The following is a 22440-nucleotide window of genomic DNA, read 5'->3' as shown; positions in this document are numbered from 1 at the left end:
CCTCTTTCAAACATTCTGAGTTCTCCTCCGTCTGGCCTGTTCCTCCTGCAGGACCAAGACAAGGAGGAAGGCTGGGACTGAAGGCCATAAGGTCCGTCTTGGGTGGGCCCTCCTCAGAGCACACCATCTGTCGCCTCTGCTGCGAGTACGACCAACTCCCTGTCGCGCTGGAACACACCAGAGTGGACTTGACCGGCGCGCACGAGCCCTCGGTGGGCGGCGCCGAGCACCTCAGCGCAGTATACAGCAACAGCGTGAGCACCAATAGGCTGGACACCGCGCAGATGGCGATGATCAAGTACACGTTGACATCCACCAGCGCCGCTTCTGGACCCACAGCGCCTGCTAACGCCCTCGACAACGCCTTTGGCGCTTGGCCGCTCTCCAGCAGCGACACCAGCACCGTGGCTGTGGCTGTCAGCGCGGGCTCACCATGGTCCTTCACCAGCACCAGAAGGCGGTGGCGTGGCGCGTCTATTTCGTCCAGAGTGCGCGTTGTGCTGATCTCGCCCGTGTACAGCCCCACGCGGAACGGGATGCGCGCGCCGACCGCCGCCGGCTGCAATTCGTATGAAAGCCAAGCGTTGTAGCCGGAGTCGGCGTCCACCGCGCGCACCTTCGCCACCACATGACCCGCCCCCGCCGACCGCGGCACCAGCTCGCTCACTGTGCTTCCAGCGCTGCCAGCTCGGGGAGTCAGCAGCGCCGGCGCGTTATCGTTCTCGTCCAGCACGAACACCTGCAGCGTCACGTTGCTGCTCAGAGGCGGCACGCCCGCGTCGCGCGCGCTCACCTGGAACTGCAGCAGCTCGAGCTCCTCGTGGTCCAGCGGCTGCAGCGCGTACACCTTGCCGCTCTCCGCGTGCACCGACACGTAGCTCGACAGCGCGCGATCGCCCACCCGCCGCTCCACCAGCGAGTAGGACACCAGCGCGTTCTCCCGCGCGTCCGCGTCCTGCGCAGACACCGTGAAGATGTGGTAGCCCGGCGGGTTGTTCTCCTTCACGAACACCGTGTACTCGGGCTGCACGAACGTCGGCACGTTGTCGTTCACGTCGGCCACCTCCACGGACACGTTGGCCGTGGCCCACAGCGAGGGGGAGCCCCCGTCCCGCGCGGTCACCACCAGCTCATAGGCCGCCACGGTCTCGCGGTCCAGGGCGCTGTCCAGCACCAACGAGTAGTAATTCTTGTAGGTGGACACCAGCTTGAAAGGGACGTGCGGCGTCAGGGTGCAGGTGACCTGTCCGTTTGAGCCAGAGTCACGATCGGACACACTGATCAGGGCAATGATGGCGCTAGGTGACGTGTCTTCTCTGATGGGGAGTGACAAAGAAGTGATGGTAACCTCTGGGGCGTTATCATTTACATCTAGTACTTCCACCAAAAGGGTACAATGACCCGCCATCGGAATATTTCCTTTGTCAACTGCCTCCACGGATATTTCATACAATTTCTTTTCTTCGAAATCTAGTTTCCCTTTTGTCCTAATTTCTCCATTGTTGGGATTTATGGTAAATGCATATAGCACTGCAGGCGATACAGGCCTTCTAAATGAGTAGACTATATCTCCATTTGTACCTTCATCAGGATCTGTGGCATTTAGCTTAATCACTAATGTTCTATTGAATGCGTTCTCCAACACCGTCACTTTATAAACGGATTGGTAAAATTCCGGGGCATTGTCATTCACGTCCAGAATTGTGATGAGCAGCTGAACTGTGCCAGTCAGCTCGGGTTTACCTCCATCACTGGCTGTCAGTAATAAACTATGTTCCTGAATTTCCTCTCTGTCCAATGTTTTCCTCAGTACAAGTGATAATGAAGACATTTGCTCACGACTATTTTGTGTGTCCAAAGCGAAATAATCGTTGGGATCCAGTCGGTAGGTCAATGCCGAGTTTACACCAATATCTGCATCGGATGCGCCATCTAGCGGAAATCGAGTTGCCGAAGGTCTAGATTCTGCAATGATTATTCGTTTCTTGCTTTCAGGGAACATGGGCGGGTTGTCGTTAATGTCCTTCACCTCCACGTCCACATGGAAAACCTGCAGCGGCCTGTCCACGATCACCTCCAGGTGGATGCTGCACTCCGCGCTCCGCCCGCACAGCTCCTCGCGGTCGATCCGAGAATTCACAAACAAAATGCCATTCTGCAGATTTACCTCCAGAAGGTCCCCGTGTGCTTTGGACGTCACCCGGAACAGGCGCGGCACCAGCTCCGCCAGCTCCAGCCCCAGGTCCTGGGCGATGCGGCCCACGAAGGTGCCGTGTTTTGCTTCCTCGAGGACGGAGTAGTGAAGCTGGCCACTACCGGTCTCCCAGGCTGCGAGAAGCAGAAGCCAGAGCAGTAGCTGCAGCGGTCTTGGGCCTCCTTGCCAGGAAAACAGCATGGTACACTACAAAAAAAAACTCAGAAATATCTGCAATATATAATACCTTAACTCAAACTGCCTCTCAAGGCCCAATTTTTGTGGCTTTCCAGTGCGAGAGGATTTGCTAGAGGTATTCCGCTTTCTGGTAAATTTTCTGCAAGAAGGAAGAAACGGCGGCTCTTCGCGGAAACGTTCTCAGTGAAGAGCGACACCATGCGCATGAATGTGTAAGTGTAAAAATGACTCAATCTACATGTTTTCCAGTGATGTGGGATTTTTTCCATTGCATTTCCTGACATTTTCACTGCAACTACATCATTGATGATTAAGTGCTTACCTTCCCAGAAACAGTAAATCACTCCATTCTGCTCAGTATTGGATATTAGCTGACAATTGGTCGATGAACTTTATCTTGCCACAAATTTATTTTTCCCACAAATTTATTTTTCCATGTATAAGACTTCCATGCAGAATTTTAAAAGACGGAGAATATTTGACATTTGTTTTGGAACAATTGATCTCTAGTCTTGCATAGTCACGTAGCTTTTTGTGGGACTGTCCTCTTCCTGTGATGTTTTTCAAGACCTCCTCATGCAACAGCCATTGATTGCAAAAAGAAAGGTAATAATCACATAAGAATAACATGGGTGAAGGTAAAAAGCATTGGTAAGTGATATATCAGCTTTTAAATAAATACACTGTATTTGTAAATATCCCTCAATGTGACTCGAGATGTGGATAAAATATTTATATTCAAAAGAAAGTGTTCAGTAAATATGTGTGTGATTTCATATGTGAGTGTGTGTATGTGCATAAACACAATAATTTAGACCATTTAGATACAAGAATGCTTTAAAGCTTTGGATTCTGTTTTTATAAAATATGCCTGGAACTAGTATCCTATTTATTTAATAGAATTTAAATTACTACCAGTTGGTTAAACTTCCCATTTTCTCTCTCCATCTTATTTCATCATCACTGAGTAAAACCTTACCATCATCTAAATTGCCTCTAATTTTCCAAGAAACAAGTTAGACAAAAATGTTAGCATATTTTTAGCAAAGAAGAGAGGAAGAGGATCTTACTTTTACATATTGTTATAACTATCTCTATCAAGCCACAAAGTCCCAGGCCAAATAGTGTAACGAAAAATATATCATAGCTCCAATATTTATCTTGCCTGTTCTGTGCACAACTCTATAGGAAATGACTGTTGGTTTTATTTCCATAACTCTGCTTTCCTCTGAAAATTTAGGCAGAGTATTTGGTATTCACTTGCCCTCATCATCCTCTCCTGCTCCATTACTTTTACTAACATAGTATTCCTCTTAGAATCGATATTGTTCCTTGACTTTTTCTAATTCTTTCTGTCAGGCCCTACATTTCTTTATTTACCTCTTCACATAATTAGACTACATAGTCAACCATTTAAAATATGCCCTTCCAGACACCCTAGAATCATTCACCTATTTATATTACTCCTCTAACATTCTTTTTAGTCTCCAACACAGTTACCCTAACAATCCATTTTCTCTATTCTTCCTATTAAGTTGTTCAATATAAATTAATCACTTAGCCATAATGATTATATTGTCTTCAAGTTTACTCTCACCTTTACCTCAGTTAGGCTCTCAAGTGAATTCATAATTAATTCCTCCCTCTTGCTTAAAGAGTTTCTTCCATATTCTCATCCCTCCAAAGTTCTCAACCTCATTTCCATCAGTTCACTTTCAGATGATTCATACATTGAGAGATGTCAACAAACAGAAATTCAATAGCTCTCTTCTTATGTCATCATTTTTCCTTATAGTATTTGTTTTCATTCTCTACTAGTTCTAAGGAAAAACTGTTCCCACTTTTAAGGTCAACCGTATGCTCTTAAACATTATTTTCTATTCTCTCTTTCATAGTTTTCATCTAAATTCTCCTGCTGCCTGTCTTATTTTTAGTATCTTATTTTTTACTTGTTTCTTTCCCTCACACTATGAAGATGTTCAAACATCTTTAACTAAAATATGTACACACAAAAAAATTTTTTTAACATTCTACTTCTGGGGAGAAAACCCATTGACTCTTTCTGTTTATCTTTTCCCTTCACCCTTAACTTCTAACATATACTTTATATAATGCACTTTGAGTTTTATTTCAGATTCCTGTTGTCTTTCCTCCTATGATTTTAAGCCTACTATAATAGGTTGAATGTCGGTTCTCAAAAAGTTATGCCCACATCTTAATCCCTGGAACCTGCGGATTTTACTTTATATGATGAATGATGTGATTAAGTTGAGGATCTTGAAAGGAGTTTATCCTGAATTATCCAGGTGGGTCCTAAATACAGTCACATGTACCTTTGTAAAACCAGGACATAGAGAGAGACATGGAGAGGAGGGGGCGATGTGATCATGAAGGCTGAGGAGGCTGAGATTGCAGTGGTGCAGCCACAAGCCAAGGAACACCAGCAGCCATCAGAAACTGGCTGGAAGAAACAAAAACCAGTTTCTTCCCTGGGTCCTCCAAAGAGAGTATAACCCTGACCACACCTTGACTTGGACTTCTGGTCTGTGAGAGAATAATTTTGTTGTTGTTTTGTAGTACCCAGTTTGTGGTCATTTGTTATAGCAGCCATAGGAAGTGACACACTTACCCGCCTAAGTACCTGAACATGTTGCTTTTCGTTTTTCAGTGTCTGCCTTGGCAATTTTATTCTTCCATGAATTTATTTTTTCCCTAAATGAGTATTCCCAAAATGTATGTCAATAATCTCTTCTGAGATCTAGACCCATATTTCCAATCACAATGGTATTCTCCTAGGACCTCAAAGTAACATTTTCTTAAATGTTCATCTCCATTCCCTACCTGCTCAAATACACACAAACTGTTTATCCAGCTCTGTCCTGCAACTTGGTTAATGGCAATCTCATCTTCTCAGCTGAACAAACTAAAAAAGTGAGAGTCACCTTCCATTTTTGTTTATCTCTTATCATTTGTATTGAGTTTGTCATTATCCGGCTGCTTCTACTTTGCCAGTGCCTCTTGTATATGTCTTTTTCAATTCATTTCTACTACCACAATTTAAGTCTCCATTACTTGCTACCTAATTTATTATAAAAGAAATAGTTTTCCTGCCTTCAGAATCTCCCCTGCTCTAATCCCTCAAGTACCGCCTTCATTTACCACCGTAAACTGTGCAGTTGTTCATGCTTATCTCTTCATCTCTAATACTTTCTTGGTAAAACGTTATCTATCTTTCAAGACACTCTTCAATAAAACATTATGTGATTTCTAGGGCTTACTCCCATTTCTAAGATAGAGGGGATTGCCCAGGTGATACATTTCAATACCATGTATTTATTTAAAATTATTGATTAAAGCTGAGAGAGGTGGAGCCTGCCTGTAGTTCCAGCTACTTGGAAGGCTGAAGCGGGAGGATCACTTGAGCCCAGAAGTTCAAGTCCAGCTTGTGCAACATGACATATTTTTTTTTAAAAAGTGATTGAACATGTACTATATTCCAGATCCTAAAATAAAGATATCTAAGAAAGCAGATATAAGCCTGGAAGTTTTAATGCCTTTACAACCAGGTTGGGGTATGTAAGACTTTATTTCCTGGTTAAAGAGAAGCCTCTGGATATTTTTGTAGAAATAGAAAGTTAAAATATGTAAAATGCACATAAGAAGATTCACTTAATAATAGGCACAGTACAGTGGTATACCATGATACGTCTGGGATCATCCAAAACTGGTTTTGAGCCATGGTTGGTACCAACTGTACTGTATGGTACAGATGGTCAAATATTTTTAAATTGAGAAATGATTTTATTATATTTCATGTAAATAAGAGTAGTACAGTAGCTATTCCCACTTGAAATAAAGAAAGTGTTGCGTGAGCAGTGAAGAAAATCATTCATCTTATATCACACATATTATTTATATTTTTGTGCTAATACCTGGAATATAATGTGAAAATATCTAGATTATACTGAAATTAGAATGGTGATCAAGAAGGCTATTTTAAAAGCCAAAGCACATGAGGAAGAGTCAAAGAATCCATTAATGGTATCTGGTAACTCTTTCTACCATTCTTGCAACTTATCTGTAATCTTGAACTTATGAACAAATTAAAATAAATTTTAAAGTTATCAAACATCTGGCCAGTTTTAAATCTAATATACTATTATTTTTCAAGGTTAACCAGTCATATAATAGAAAGGATTATAGAAAAAGAAAACTTTTAAGTGTGGTTCTCCATGGCCTCCATTATATCTACATATTTCCTTCATTAATATTACACAAATACATAAAAGTTCAAAATGAGTAAGAATGACCACAAAAGATGAGACATGCCATAGTTTAAAGGATAAAATCGTAAGAAAAATAAGAGAATGTAGTAATAACCTAAACGGAAGTTCTTCAGGGAAACAAATATATCTAAATAATATAACTTACTTCACTGGGAGGACTTAAACAATCTTCTCGAGACAGCTGAAGGCTTGGACTGAAGGCCATGAGGTCTGTCTTGGGCGCGCCCTCTCCAGAGCACACCTTCTGCCTCCTCTGCTGCGAGTAAGACCAACTCCCCGCGGCGCTGGAGCAAACCTGTGTGGGCTTGCCCGAGGCGCACCCGCTCACAGTAGGAGGCGCAGAGCACCGCAGCGCCGTGGACAGCAGCAGCGTGAGCACCAACAGGCTGGACACCGCACAGATGGCGATGATCAGGTACACGTTGACATCCACCAGCGCCATTTCGGGACCTACAGCGCCCACCGAGGCTCGCAACGACGCTTTTGGAGACTGGCCGTTCTCCACCAGCGACACTAGCACAGTGGCCGTGGTCGTCAGCGCGGGCTCGCCATGGTCCTTCACCAGCACCAGCAGGCGGTGGCGCGGAGCGTCCGCCTCGTCCAGGATGCGTGTCGTGCTGATTTCGCCCGTGTACAGCCCAACGCGGAACGGGATGAGCGCGCCAACCGCCGCAGGTTGCAACTCGTAGGACAGCCAAGCGTTATAGCCGGAGTCAGCGTCCACCGCGCGCACCTTCGCCACCACGTGGCCTGCACCCACAGACCGCGGTACAAGCTCGCTCACTGCACCTCCCGCGATGCCAGCCCCAGTTGCCAGCAGGGCTGGCGCGTTGTCGTTCTCGTCCAGCACGAACACCTGCAGTGTCACGTTGCTGCCCAGAGGTCGCATGCCCGCGTCACGAGCGCTCACCTGGAACTGCAGCAGCTCCAGCTCCTCGTGGTCCAGCGACTGCAGCGCGTACACCTTGCCGCTCTCCGCGTGCACCGACACGTAGCTCGACAGCGCGCGATCGCCCACCCGCCGCTCCACCAGCGAGTAGGACACCAGCGCGTTCTCCTGCGCGTCCGCGTCCTGCGCCGACACAGTGAAGATGTGGCAGCCCGGCGGGTTGTTCTCCTTCACAAACACCGTATACTCGGGCTGCGCGAACGTCGGCGCGTTATCGTTCACGTCGGCCACCTCCACGGACACGCTGGCCGTGGCCCACAGCGAAGGGGAGCCCCCGTCCCTCGCAGTCACCACCAGCTCATAGGCAGACACCGTCTCACGATCCAGGGCGCTGTCCAGCACCAATGAGTAATAATTCTTGTAGGTGGACACCAACTTGAAGGGGACATGAGGTGTCAGTGAGCAGATGACCTGTCCATTGGCTCCAGAGTCACGATCCGACACGCTGATCAGGGCGATGACAGTACCCACCTGAGCATCCTCTTGCACAGGGAGCGACAGGGAAGTAACCACTACTTCAGGGACATTGTCATTCACGTCCAGAACTTCCACCAGGACCATGCTGTGACCTGCCATGGAAGGAATCCCTTTATCAATTGCGTTAACCTGAATTTCATAGGCATTATTCTCTTCAAAATCCAGTTCACCATAAATTTTAATTTCACCTGTGTCTGGATTTATTGAAAACACACATTTCTCACTCACTGGCAAAATCATTTTGATCCCATAGGAAATTTCTGCATTCAGTCCTTCGTCTGGATCGGAAGCGTTTAGTTGGATCACTTTCGTGTCGTTTTGGACATTTTCAGACAAAACTACTTTGTAGCTGGGCTTATCAAACGCCGGACCGTTGTCATTCACATCCAGGACGGTTACTTGAATCTGAACAGACCCTGTTAGCTGTGGTTTACCGCCATCGATTACCATCAGCAATAAATCGAGCTTTGGCGTTTGCTCTCTGTCCAATAACTTGCGAAGAACTAATTCAGGCAGTATACTTTTATCTTTTTTTGTTTTTATTTTAAGCTCAAAATGCTCGTTTAGACTTAACGTATAGGTCAAAAGAGAGTTTACGCCGATATCCGCATCAGAAGCGCCCTCTAGAGGAAAATGAGAGTCCAGAGGCGCAGATTCAGAAACAGGTACCTTTTGTTCCCTCTCTCTAAACACCGGCGGATTGTCGTTAATGTCCTTCACCTCCACATCCACATGGAAAACCTGCAGCGGCCTGTCCACGATCACCTCCAGATGGATGCTGCACTCCGCGCTCCGCCCGCACAGCTTCTCGCGGTCAATCCGAGAATTCACAAACAAAATGCCATTCTGCAGATTTACCTCCAGAAGGTCCCCGTGTGTTTTGGACGCCACCCGGAACAGGCGCGGCACCAGCTCCGCCAGCTCCAGCCCTAGGTCCTGCGCGATGCGGCCCACGAAAGTGCCGTGTTTGGCCTCCTCTGGTACGGTGTAGTGGAGCTGACCGCTCCCCACCTCCCAGGCTGCGAGGAGCAAAAGCGAGAACAGCAGAGGCTGGGATCCCGGGCCTCTTGGCCAGATAATCACCATTGCAGAAAATGAGGGCCTCTGAGTTGGGAAAATCAGTTTTAAAGGATCGCTCGCCTGAGGTATTCTATGAGCAGTCACCCTTTTCTGTAAGTACATATTCAATAAATTTTTTCCAGCATTATGGTAAATATGGAGTCGATCCTATTCCGTGAATGGTTGGAATGTGGGTGCGGAGATAATATTTTCCTGTTTCACCTTTTGAGTGTAGAGCGACATCCTGTGACTGATTATGTAAGTACAAGAAAGATTCTGAGGTTCTTTTTGGTTTAGCCACCTCCTGGGTCACTCTAAATTCTACTGTTTCAACTTTGGGATATTTTTCATGGATAACTTATAAATGGAGATTCAGTGAATATACATGATATTAGTAACAAAACATCAATAATTTTATTACACTGTAATTTAAAAATATTTCCTGCTTCAAAGTATTATAAATCTTTCAAATGCAGTATGCTAGAAGCTACATTTCAACTATCCATGGAAAATAATATACAGAATAATATACATCACCCCTGCTCTTATCTAGCTGACAAATTACAGTTTCAGTAATTTTTAACCTTCACGAGCACTCCATCATAACATTTTAGAAAAAGTTAAGAATTTCGTATTTAACAAAGAATAAGAAACTAAAATATATCTATTACCAAAGAATATTTCACTTATATAAATTGTCTTATTCATAAATCTGATGAAAGAATCATCATAAATATGAAGAGTGTTATTGTTTTTTGGTTCCTTGATGCTTGAATGTGATAACTTTTCACATAACTGCTCTCATTTCCATTACATGCTAAAACAAAGCTCAGGAATAGATTCTGGAAAGTTCTACTCTAGCAAATGTAACACACTTTCATCTGAAATGTTTAGTTGAAGCCTCTAAATTTCACACTATCCCAAAGTAAGAATGGAGCACGAATATGAGAAAGATCTCTTAAAAGTGTTTTGGAGCCTAATCTCATTGACTAAAGTCAAGAGAACATGAAGTTGATATCAGTCTTTTGCTTTTTCTCTAAATCTTTTCCTAAAGATCATTTAGTAGTTAGGATATGCTTTTCTTCAGAAAATCAGAATGGTGACTGTGATGCCAGGGGGACTCAAAAGACCTTTCATGATTTTGTCACTAATTCAAGATCAGCTTTAAGAGAAAACAAAACACAGATAAGATCCTACAGCTCATTGTGAACAAGTACACATAGACTTCGTAAGTAATACGTCAAAATCTTTAAACCAATTTGTTGCCATTCATTCCTTTTACATATAATAATAAAGGCAACTGAAATATGACACCTTTACAAAACCAGAAAAGAATAATGAAGAAAGGCTTTAAAAGTATAAGATAACTTAAATCAACTATAAAACTTTAAGTAATCAAAAACATATTTGAATTTTGATGCCATCAGGCTAAGTATTTAAATTTTACCACCAAGCCAACAAGTTTCTTCCTATTTTTCATTTTCAATAGTAGTGAATGTACTATAGGTGCTAAGGAACTTTTTTTTTGGAGATGGAGTTTTTCTCTTGTTGCCAAGGCTGGAGTGCAATGTTGTGATCTCGGCTCACCAAAACCTCCACCTCCTAGGTTCAAGCAATTCTCCTGCCTCAGCCTCCTGAGTAGCTGGAATTACTGCATGTGCCACCACGCCCAGCTAATTTTGTATTTTTAGTAGAGACAGGGTTTATCCATGTTGGTCAGGCTTGTCTCAAACTCCCGACCTCAGGTGATCCTCCCGCCTTGGCCTCCTAAAGTGCTGGGATTACAGGTGTGAGCCACTGCACCCGGTCATGAGCTTTAATTTTAAAAAATCGGCGACCAAGCAGGACTCTATCTCAAAAAAGAAAAAAAAAAATGTGTTATGTAGTTCTCACACACTCTTCGACCTAAACAAATTGCTAAGCCAATAGGAACATCTAGGTTTAGCTTAATACTTAAACAACCAAACCAGAAAACAAGGTGAAATTATAATTTTATATCATAGAATGCAATCTTGGCATTAAGAACAAGTCCAAAGGAAACAACTTTGTAAAAATCAGTCCAAATAATTTGAATTATCTGAAATAAACATTGGTTATTTAAAGTGATAAAAATAATTTACAAAATTTTAACCTGTACTGAAAACATTGCAAAGTCTTTAAAAGATCTTGGGTTATTCCAAAAACTTCATTTGGAGATGAGTAATGTATGTGCTATCTCATCTTCACATTTATTATATTTACAAAGTTTCATAAGTGGTTTGATGGTTTAACCACTTTTGAGTCTGAAATATTTTATGTTTTTATCTTCTTGCCTTCTCTTGAATACTTAAAGAATGTTTTTAGCCAATTAATATTAAGGTGCAAAAGTTCTCTATCTAAAGTCTATGAATGGGCTTCAGCATAGACTCTTTGAATATTGTGCCAAATGGCACAATATTATTGAATGTTATGCCTCTATAAGTGGGGAAATAGCTAGATGTGATTCTCAAAATGGTCAGTAATTCCACCACTCTACATGTAGTAAGAATAACTAAATATGACGAATGACTCAAAAGTAAATGATCTTTGCTCAAATCTCCAGATGCGATTATACCACGTGGAAAGAAAATTTCAAAAACATTAAAGATAAGGCATCAAAAGAGCAGTTAAAATGTGAGATGAATGAAATTGATCATTGTCAGTAGGTACTCACATTAATACATTTAATTTTTTCTCTGCTAGATGAATCTGAAAAGCTTCCTAGTTTCCTTTGGAAAAATAAATCAGGCCATTTTGTTTGAGTATGAAATAGTTGATAAATCTCTTGCCTTTTCACGGAACAAAATCAAGAATGGACAATTTTGTTTGTTTTTTCAGTTTGGGGGTCCCACGATGATAGCTCACTGCAGCTCTGAACCCCTGGATTCAAGCGATCCTCCCACCTTAGCCTCCCAAGAAACTGGGACTGCAGGCATGCACCACTAGGTCTGGCTAATATTTAATTTTTTTGTAGAAATAGGATCTCACTATGTTGTCCAGGCAGGCCTCAACTCTTGGGCTCAAGCAATTCTGCCTCAGCCTCCCTAGTAGCTGGGATTACAGGCCTAAGCCACTTTGCCTGACAAGAACATGAAGAATTTTAGTTATATTATTTCCATAAAAGCAGCATGTAAGAATGCGAGGCTTAACTTTCTTCTTCAAACAATATGAAAACAAGTATTATCACAGGAATAAAGGCAAAAGTAAAGACTGTTTCATAGAAAATAAATTTATGATGAATGTTTAATACTGAGAAAGAAAGAAAGAGAGAGATTAAAAGGAAAGGAAAGAAAGAAGGAAGGAAGGAAGGGAGAGAGGGAGGGAAAGGAGGAGGAAGGGAGTGAAGAAAAGTGGCCAAGCTTGGTGGTTCATGCCTGTAATCCTGGCACTTTGGGAGGTCAAGGCACATGGATCACGAGGTCAGGCGTTGGAGATCAGCCTGACCAACATGGTGAAACCCTTTACTAAAAATACAAAAATTAGCCAGGCATATTGGCACATGCCTGTAATCCCAACTACTCAGGAGGCTGAGGCAGGAGAGTCCCTTGAAGCTGGGAGGCCGAGGTTGTAGTGAGCTGAGATCTGACCACTGCACTCTAGCCTGGGAGACAGAGTGAGACTGTCTAAAAAAAAAATAGAAAAGAAAAAAGAAAAATGAAAGAAAGAAAAGGAAAGGAAAGGAAAAAAAGAAAGATACGTAAATCATTTCATACCTAATGGAGTATTCTAGCCTTGATACAAGGCTGAAGTTAGAAAAGCCAATGGATTAAGCACAGTGGTACATGCCTGCATTCCCAGCTACTCTGGAGGCTGAAGTGGGAGAATCCTCTGAGCCTAGCAGTTCAAGGCTACAGGTCACCTGTGAATAGCCACTGTACTGCCAACTGGACATCATAAGAAGACCTCCTCCTTTTAGAAAAAAAAAAAAAAACACCAATTGATCTAACAATGTGGAAATATCAAGGCAAAACTCTGCTAAAAGATAAGAAGCAGTAATTTTAAATAATCTGTAGTTATTATGGTCATAATTGAAGGTCATAGTTGAAGTGGCATGGGTACTTTAGTGGAAGTAGTAATTATTTCTACTCAAGTGACTACGGAAGAGTCATTCTTGCATCTTATTTATTTCGGTATGTTCTAACCAAATATTAGAAGAAATAGGACATCTATTTGTTAAAGAAGCCTGATTATTCTTATGATTAAAAGATTGAAGATGTGTAGCATTTAGCACTTCACAGACTTTGTTATCGAAAACAATATTCAAAATACTCATTAGTCATAAAAACTTTCCCTTAAAAAATCAGTGGAAAAAAAACCTAGATTTTAAATAATTTCACATACACTTCCTGATAGGTGAAATCTGTAGAAAACTCACCTGTCCCGGGTGACTTGACCCTGCCTCCTGTCTTTCCCTTTCCTCCTCTTTATTCAGACCTGGAGGAAGACTAGGGCTGAAGGCCATGAGGTCCGTCTTAGGTGGGCCCTCCCCAGAGCACACCCTGTGCCGCCTCTGCTGCGAGTGCGACCAGCTCCCCACCGCGCTGGAGCACACCAGCGTGGGCTTGCCGGGAGCGCACTCGCCCTCAATGGGCATAGCGGAGCACCGCAGCGCCGTGTATAACAACAGCGTGAGCACCAGCAGACTAGATACCACGCAGATGGCGATGATCAAGTACACGTTGACACCCACCAGCGTAGCCTCTGGGCTCGCGGGGCCCACCAATGCCCGCGACGAGGCCTTTGGCGCCTGTCCGCTCTCTACTAACGACACCAGCACGGTAGCGGTGGCCGTCAGCGCCGGCTCACCGTGGTCCTTCACCAGCACCAGAAGGCGGTGGCGCAGCGAGTCCGCCTCGTCCAGGACACGCGTTGTGCTGATCTCGCCGGTGTACAGCCCCACGCGGAACAGGTTGCGAGAGCCGCCAGCCGCAGGCTGCAGTTCATATGAAAGCCACGCGTTGTAGCCTGAGTCAGCATCCACTGCACGCACCTTCGCCACCACGTGGCCCGCACCCACCGACCGCGGTAACAGCTCGCTAACTGTGCCTCCCGCACTGCCAGCTCGAGTCGCCAGCAGCGCCGGTGCATTGTCGTTCTCGTCCAGCACGAACACCTGCAGCGTCACGTTGCTGCCCAGAGGCGGCACCCCCGCGTCGCGCGCGCTCACCTGGAACTGCAGCAGCTCCAGCTCCTCGTGGTCCAGCGGCTGCAGCGCGTACACCTTGCCGCTCTCCGCGTGCACTGACACGTAGCTCGACAGCGCGCGATCGCCCACCCGCCGTTCCACCAGCGAGTAGGACACCAGCGCGTTCTCCTGCGCGTCCGCGTCCCGTGCAGATACTGTGAAGATGTGGCAGCCCGGCGGGTTGTTCTCCTTCACGAACACCGTGTACTCGGGCTGCTCGAACGCCGGCGCGTTGTCGTTCACGTCGGCCACCTCCACGGACACGCTGGCCGTGGCCCACAGCGAAGGGGAGCCCCCGTCCCGCGCGGTCACCACCAGCTCATAGGCCGACACGGTCTCTCGGTCCAGGTCGCTGTCCAGCACCAATGAGTAGTAATTCTTGAAGGTGGACACCAGCTTGAAGGGGACCTGGGGCGTCAGCGAGCAGGTCACCTGTCCGTTGACACCTGAGTCACGGTCAGACACGCTGATCAGGGCAATGACCGTGCTGGGCTGAGTGTCCTCTCGTATTGGGAGGGACAAGGAAGTCACAGTGACTTCAGGAAAGTTATCGTTGGTGTCTAAGATTTCTACCCAGACTGTACAGTGACCTGCCATTGGGGGAGTCCCCTTATCGATAGCCTGTACTTCAATTTTATAAAATTTGTTTTCTTCGTAATCTAAAATTCCATTGACCCTCACTTCTCCATTATTTTGATCTAGTGTAAATAAGGGTCTTCCGTTGGGCTTAACTGACATTAAGGAGTATGTTACCTCTCCGTTGACGCCTTCGTCTCGGTCTGTGGCGTTTAATTTTATCACGAGAGTCTCTTTAGCAGCGTTTTCCATAAGACTCACCTTGTATTCTGATTGATCAAACTCTGGATCATTGTCGTTAACGTCCAAGACTTGGACTAACAGCTGAACAATGCCAGTAAGCTCCGGTTTCCCCCCGTCTGTAGCCGTTAGTAGCAAATTAAGTTCCGGAGTTTTCTCTCTATCTAGAGACTTCTTTAAAATAAGTGACAGTCTTTTAATCTGCTTACTATTTGTTGATGAGTCTAAAGAAAAATACTCATTTTGACTTAGCCTGTAGGTCAATAGCGCATTCTCTTCAATATCAGCATCAGAAGCTCCCTCTAGTGGAAAACGCGAGTCCGGTTGCTTAGATTCCGCAATCCGCAGCCTTTGTTCTTTGAGAGAGAACACCGGCGGGTTGTCGTTAATGTCCTTCACCTCTACATCCACATGGAAAACCTGCAGTGGCCTGTCCACGATCACCTCCAGGTGGATGCTGCACTTCGCGCTCTGCCCGCACAGGTCCTCCCGATCGATCCGAGAATTCACAAACAAAATGCCATTCTGCAGATTTACCTCCAGAAGGTCCCCATGTGTCTTGGACGCCACCCGGAACAGGCGCGGCACCAGCTCCGCCAGCTCCAGCCCCAGGTCCTGCGCGATGCGGCCCACGAAAGTGCCGTGTTTGGCCTCCTCTGGTACAGTGTAGTGGAGCTGACCGCTCCCCACCTCCCAGAATTCGAGTAGGAGAAGCCAGAGCAGCAGTCGTGGGGTACCCAATTCCCTTCTCTGAAAACCAAACATTGCATACGAAATTGGCTTCCAAAATAAACTTCTTTACACTTACAGTGCCAGATTCTTCAGTTTCAGGTTAAGAATCTCTCTGAATTCTTGAGAAGTTTCAAAGAATCCTTTAACGGTGGCATCCGGTATGATGGAGTCCCTTTGTATGGGAGTGCCTGACTGTTCAGATCAACCTTTGCATGAACTTTCCACCAAGGAAAGAGCGACACCTTGCGCCTAAAATTGTGAGTACTGTGCACTACCACCATAGAATTTCATGTTTTTGGTTTTTTCCCCTAAATATTTCCAAAGTGTTTGTTTGTGGAATATTCAGATTATAAGTCATAGTGAAACAAAATATATATAGAAAAGGCATTTTATTTATTAACATCAAATTTAAATTGTGTGTATGTTTGACCTAGCATTATAAAATTATTCTTTTACTTATCTAAAATACATATACAGAGAAAGAGAGAGAGAGAGAGAGAGAGAGAGAGAGAGAGAAAATTCAGTTGTTAAGGTGGCCTCCTGATAAACTAGGGCTAAACATTTCCTGAAAGTGTTGTTCCTCATTTAAAAATATTATCAAATTTGAATTGTTTTACTTTCAGTCTCCCTTGTTACTTTGGCTGCTAGGAAACTCAAAGAAAAATCTGAAGTTTTATAAAAGGAGCTCTTTAGTCTTTATGTTCCACATGCTCTATTCTCATCTCTGTGCTTTTTCATATTTATTTTCTATAGTTCTGGTCTTTACTGTTATTTACATTTAATTGTTTTCTGACTATAAGAAAAACAAATATATTCTCAAACTTGTTAGTTTTTTAAAAAAAATCCACAAAGGAAAAATCTATTCATCTAGAATTTCTATTTGACACAGGTTATTTCTAATGTAAGTCATAGTAGCATAACATGAGGTATCAAAATTGGGTATTTTATTTAATGGAGTCAATGATATGACAGAAATAGGCTTTTCAACTACAAAATAAATTTTATTATCATTCAATAGAGTATATAAAATCACTGTGAACATCTCTGTGCCACATTGACATTTCCAAGTCACCAACAATGGTTCCTTAATTTAATTTAGTTATATTCATGAAAATAGTTTGTTTCTTGCTGAAAGAATTTTGGGTTTGAGATCATAAGTTCATGAAAAACAAGGGACATGATTTTTAATTATAACTCCTCTAAGTGCCTGATATTGTGCTTAAAATGCAGAGAATTAAACGAATTCAACTAAATGGTAAATTACCTTAGTGTTTGTGGAAATGGAATTTCACAAAATACTACGTAAAATACAGGAATTGCTTATGAGAGTTTTCATTGCTTAAGTTGTAATTTGCTTAAATTTTCTTTGTCTTTTCATATATCTTTAGGATTTAGGAGGGAAAAAAGTAGATGCAACAAAATTTTAGAGTAGAAAGTGATTTAGAATAAGTATCATTCTAGCTTGAATATTTTGTTGTATAGTTTTGATGGTTTATCTCCAATATAAAAATACTACAATGGCATATGAAAAAATTATCACATGTGTATGCTAATATTTTATACATATTCAACTATTAATTTGAGATTTTGTTCTGCTTTTTTCAAATTTACTCTTTTCCCAATGCTGTCATAACACTAGAACTCTTATTAAGATAAATGTAAAATTCTATATTAAAAAATTAAAGGAGACATGTCAACTTTTATGATAGTTAATTCCATTATACAACTGTAAAATAATCAATTATAATAACCTCTAATTAAAATATAACATTAGACCAGATGACAGTATATTCAACAAGCTATTTGAAACATATCAGGTTTATCTTGAACAAAAAGAAACAATAGATCTTCAACCACTTCATTATGACAATTGGGGATTAAGATGTTACACGAAATGTAGAGTCTTCCAAGGTAGGGAAATGAACATGAGAAGGTTTACTCTGGAAAGATGATGATATCACAGATTTGAATTAAAACAAGGTGTTAATTTAGGTATTAATTTCCAATCATACAGTATTTTGTGAATATATAAAGTGATACTAAACAAACACCAATTCATAAATGAATTTGATATAGTGTATGAATTAATGACCCATCTTTTGCATTTTGGCTGTGATATTCCAGATGTCACCATCTCAACCAGCCCCTAGTGAAGACATTATTCTGTCTTTGAACTCATCTTTGAGGATCAGCCTAAGACCTGGGTATAGGCTAATGCTAAGAAGTCATTTCAGTACATTTATTGTTAACTGAATTTGTAAAATCAACTGAAGATTAAGGAACTTTATGTCTGACTTTTACTATATCAATCAGGAGATATAATCTGCCTGTATGTCCTGTTAGTCATATATGTATTAGAGTGTATAGTTTAATGTCTCACTAATGCATGTCATCCACTGATATTCTGTAACAGACCCAGTGCTATGATTTCTTGAAAACACATAAATAAATTTTTATGCCATTGTCAGAACCTCAGGAGGTTGTCCAAAAGCAATGGATTAGAAGTAGATTATCCAACCACTGTATTACCAAAATTATCAGATTTACTTAGTGATGCTAATTCTGCAGTTTCATGACTTAGTCAAGTAAAAACAGTTATTTGGTCACAAATCATCTGTCAGTTGGTACAAGCCTCTCAGCCAACAATAAAACTGAAGAAGACTGAAAGACCTACACACATTTGAAGATTTTCATGGAAATCTATGTCTTTAAAATTGTTATTTAAGTATGCAATTTTGTAAACATTTCTTGAATCCTTTAGCCATGTTCGGAGTCCCTGAAATAATAATATCAACATTTATACTTATCCCAAACACTATTCACAGCAAAGAAAGAAGGATGTAATTTTTGGTATGCAGTATTTAGTTTGGGTGTTCTGGAAGGATATTGGAAACCACTTTTCTGACTTTTCTCACATGCTAAATGATTCTTACTTATATCACTTCCAAACAGCAGATACATAGTTCTTATAAGGCAACTCTTAATTATTTAACAATTATATAACCAAAATATCTATCTCAATATGGCATTGAGTAAACAAATGATAATGATGATCATCAACTCTTATAAGAAAAAAATTACAACATAGAAAACTTAGTGTTATCTCAATCACGCACTATACAAAATTAATGATGAAGACAATCATGAAGTTTCTTCTAAGCACAACAGAAAGGAAGATTCGCTTGTACACAGCTTGTGCTGGATTTTCCTAGCCAAGACTATGTTTGAGCAGAGAAAAGACTTACTGGAGAAAGTTCTACATTATAGTGAACAAAAGAATGAATCAGAAGTCTGAAAGATATGCATTTGAATAATATCTCCACCATGTCCTGGCACTGAGTAAAACAGATAAATATCTTAGCTTCTCTTACTTTATCTTTAACATTGGAACAGTCATATGTATTTTATAAATTATTATAAGGATTAAATGAAATAATGTATTTAAGTCCCTCACATGATGTCTAACAAATATATTGATAAAACACTTTAACAATGGTGATTTATTATCACTAAGTTACAGATCAATGTTTGCTCTTGTTCTATAGTTATGGATGAAGAGAATTCCAGCACCATAAAGTAGGACAGGTTTTTCCCTTTCTTGAAGATTTCCTTAATGTTTACCCTCATGGAAATCATTCTCTCAGAAGTTATTTTTCTGGTTAGAAAATAACCACTAATTCCTTTTCAGCATTTATATTAACTTTACCCTATCTGTAACATGGTTACCCTCCCTTATGTAAAGATACTATTTCTTTACACAGAATTAAAGTGGATCTCATTTGTAATTAGAGCCAAAAAGAGCAAAATAATTTTCCATATAATTTGATATACATCTTTATAGCTATAAATACATATTCTCTGGGATCCTTTAAAGAAAGCAATTTAAATGAATGTGATGTGGAGGCAAAAATAATTTGTATCAAATATATTGAGGATATAATATTACATTCTAAGGTATAATTAATACCACAATTGTCAAGTGGAAGTGTCTTTATTAATATTTTGTGGTTCTTATACTTAAGTTATTAAAAACAATGACCTTTTTTTGGTAGAGATGGAGGGGGGGGTCTCACTATTTTGCCCAGGCTGGTCTAAAACTCCTGGCATCAAGAAATCCTCCTGCCTTGGCCTCCCAAAATGCTGGGATTACAGGCTTGAGCCACCCTGCCTTGAGCCCAGGAATGCCATTCTGAAGACCATGCAGCTTGATGAACAGAGACAATGGTATCACACTTCCTCATGTACGGAAAGACTCTCCTATACTCAAAGCCCAAATAAGTGTGAATTTTCCTACCCTAAAATAATTTCATACAGCCAGGTATCAAAATGAAAGAAATATGATTATAACCAGTGCTCAAATAAATCTTCCCAAAATAGTAGAAGAGCTCAATAACTTAAACTGGAGGACAGCAGAAATTAGTTCAACAGGTAATTAAACAGAACTGACATTAAAGAAAAAGAAGAAGAACAAAATTGTTGGCTCTCTGAAGTAGTTGAAGGTTGTGAAGAAAATGACCTTAAATTGAAATTATAAGAAGATTGAAGACAAAAATTAAGAAGTAAAATTACCTTTAAAGTCAAGGCTGAAACACCATCCACTGCAATCACCATCTCAAAAAAGACTGCCATCAATCATGAAGAAACAAAATTATTTGTGAATGAAGCTACCTCAACCCTGCTCATCACCATTTGTGAAAGATGAATTTACAGATCGTAGAAATATAAAAATTTAAACATGTTTTAAATTCAAATAATTATGATTTTATGAATTAAATATTGTCATAGTATTTTTGAATAAATAAGCATAATGAGTAGAGGACACAACTCAGGGTAAGAAAATGAATAGGAAGAAATAACTTGCTTCGAAATTGAGAAGATCTGACCTTCTCATAAGGATCACTATTCATCATAATCCTTCCTGTAAGACTTATCTTTCTCATTTACAGGAAACATCTATTCAGTCTATTTCATTATTAGTATTATCATTATACTTACCAACTGAAGAATATTCCTAAAGAATATTCATGATGACTGTAGTAAAAAGTGATGAAGATGGCTAGACTTATATGCTTTTTGCTTTAAGACACGGTTTCACTCTGTTGCCCAGGCTGTAATGCAGTGGCCTGATCTTAGCTCACTGCAACCTCCGCCTCACAGGTTCTGGCGATTCTTGTGCCTCAGCCTCCCCAGTAGCTGGGATTACAGGTGCTCATTAACACACCTGACTAATTTTTTTGTATCTTTAGAAGAGATGGGGTTTCACCATGTTGGCCAGGCTGGTCTCCAACTCCTGATCTTAAGTGATCCGCCCGCCTCGGCCTCCCAAAGTGCTGGGATTGCAAATAGGCATGAACCACCCCGCCCTGCCCCAATGTACTTTAAATAAACCATCTCAAAAGAAAAGCAAAACAAAATAAATAAAGCAATCAAATTAAGCAATAATTTGGTGAACATTACCAACGTTACCTTGAGGGACATAAATAGGAACGAAATACTTTCCAGGATTACAGTACTTACATTCTCAAAATTTTCCTGTTGAAATCCATCTCCAAAGCCCGAAAAATGGGAAACACTGCAACTAAAAGCCAGGAGGACCTTCGGCGGCGTCTCTCCAGAGCACAAGATCTGCCTCCTCTGCTGCGAATAAGACCAGTTCCCACTGCGCTGGACCACACCTGCCTGGGCTTGCCCGCGCGCACAAGCCCTCGGTGGGCGGCGCCAAGCACCGCAGCGCGTGCGCGGCAGCAACCTGAGCACCAGCAGGCTGGACACCGCGCAGACAACGATCATCAGGTACAAGTCGACATCCACTAGCGCAGCCTCCCGGAACCCGATGCCTGTCAATGACCCCAAAGAGGCCTTTCTCGCCCGGCTGCTCTCCGCCAGCGACGCCAACACGTTGATCTTGGCAGTAAGCGACGGCTCGCGGTGGTCCATTACCAGCACCAGCCGGCGGTGGCTCATAGCTTTCGCCTCGTCCAGCGTCCTCTTGTTGCTGATCTCTCCAGTGCACAACCCCACGCGGAACGGGTGCTGCCAGCCTACTACTGCAGCTCATGCGACAACCAGATGTTGTAGCTGGAGTTGGCGTCTACTGCGCGCGCCTTCACCACCACGTGGTCTCCACTCTCCGAATGCGGCACCAGCTTGTTCACAGCGCTGCCAGCCGACCCAAGGCGCCAGCAGCGCCAGCCAAGTTGTCATTCCCGCAGTGACACCTGCAGCGTTACGTTGCTGCCCAGAGGCTGCACGCCTGCGTCGCCCGCGCTCCCCTGGAACTGCAGCAGCTCCAGCTCCTAGTGGTTCAGCGGCTGCAGAGCGTACACCTTGCCACTCTGCGTGCACTGACACTTAGCTCGACAGCGTGCCCCCGCCCACCCGCCGCTCCACCAGCTAGTAGGACGCCAGCGCGTTCTCCTGAGCATCACCGTCTCGCGCGAACACTGTGAAGATATGGCAGCCCGGAGGGTTGTTCTCTTTCATGAACACCATGTACTCTGGCTGCATGAACGCCAGAGTGTTATGG

General features: G+C 42.6%; 1 protein-coding gene across 11 annotated transcripts in view; it reads right to left on the bottom strand.

Annotated features, from left to right (window-relative positions):
* LOC120360103 (protocadherin alpha-C2) overlaps positions 1-22440 on the bottom strand; it is a 196793-nt gene that overhangs the window by 95217 nt on the left and 79136 nt on the right. Inside the window, exon 1 of one of the 11 annotated variants that reach the window (XM_074380559.1) lies at positions 13557-17586. The exons of 8 other annotated variants lie outside the window; for them this stretch is intronic. In XM_074380559.1, the coding sequence (XP_074236660.1) occupies positions 13557-15947 (2391 nt within the window). In that variant the 5' untranslated portion in view covers positions 15948-17586. 2 more of the 11 variants (XM_010341775.3, XM_074380554.1) reach the window with 2 other exon arrangements.

The sequence above is a fragment of the Saimiri boliviensis genome, chromosome 1, assembly GCF_048565385.1.
Source record: "Saimiri boliviensis isolate mSaiBol1 chromosome 1, mSaiBol1.pri, whole genome shotgun sequence".
Lineage (NCBI taxonomy): Eukaryota > Metazoa > Chordata > Mammalia > Primates > Cebidae > Saimiri > Saimiri boliviensis.
The sequence above is the reverse complement of the archived record's forward strand: the minus strand, read 5'-3'. Positions and strand labels throughout refer to the sequence as shown.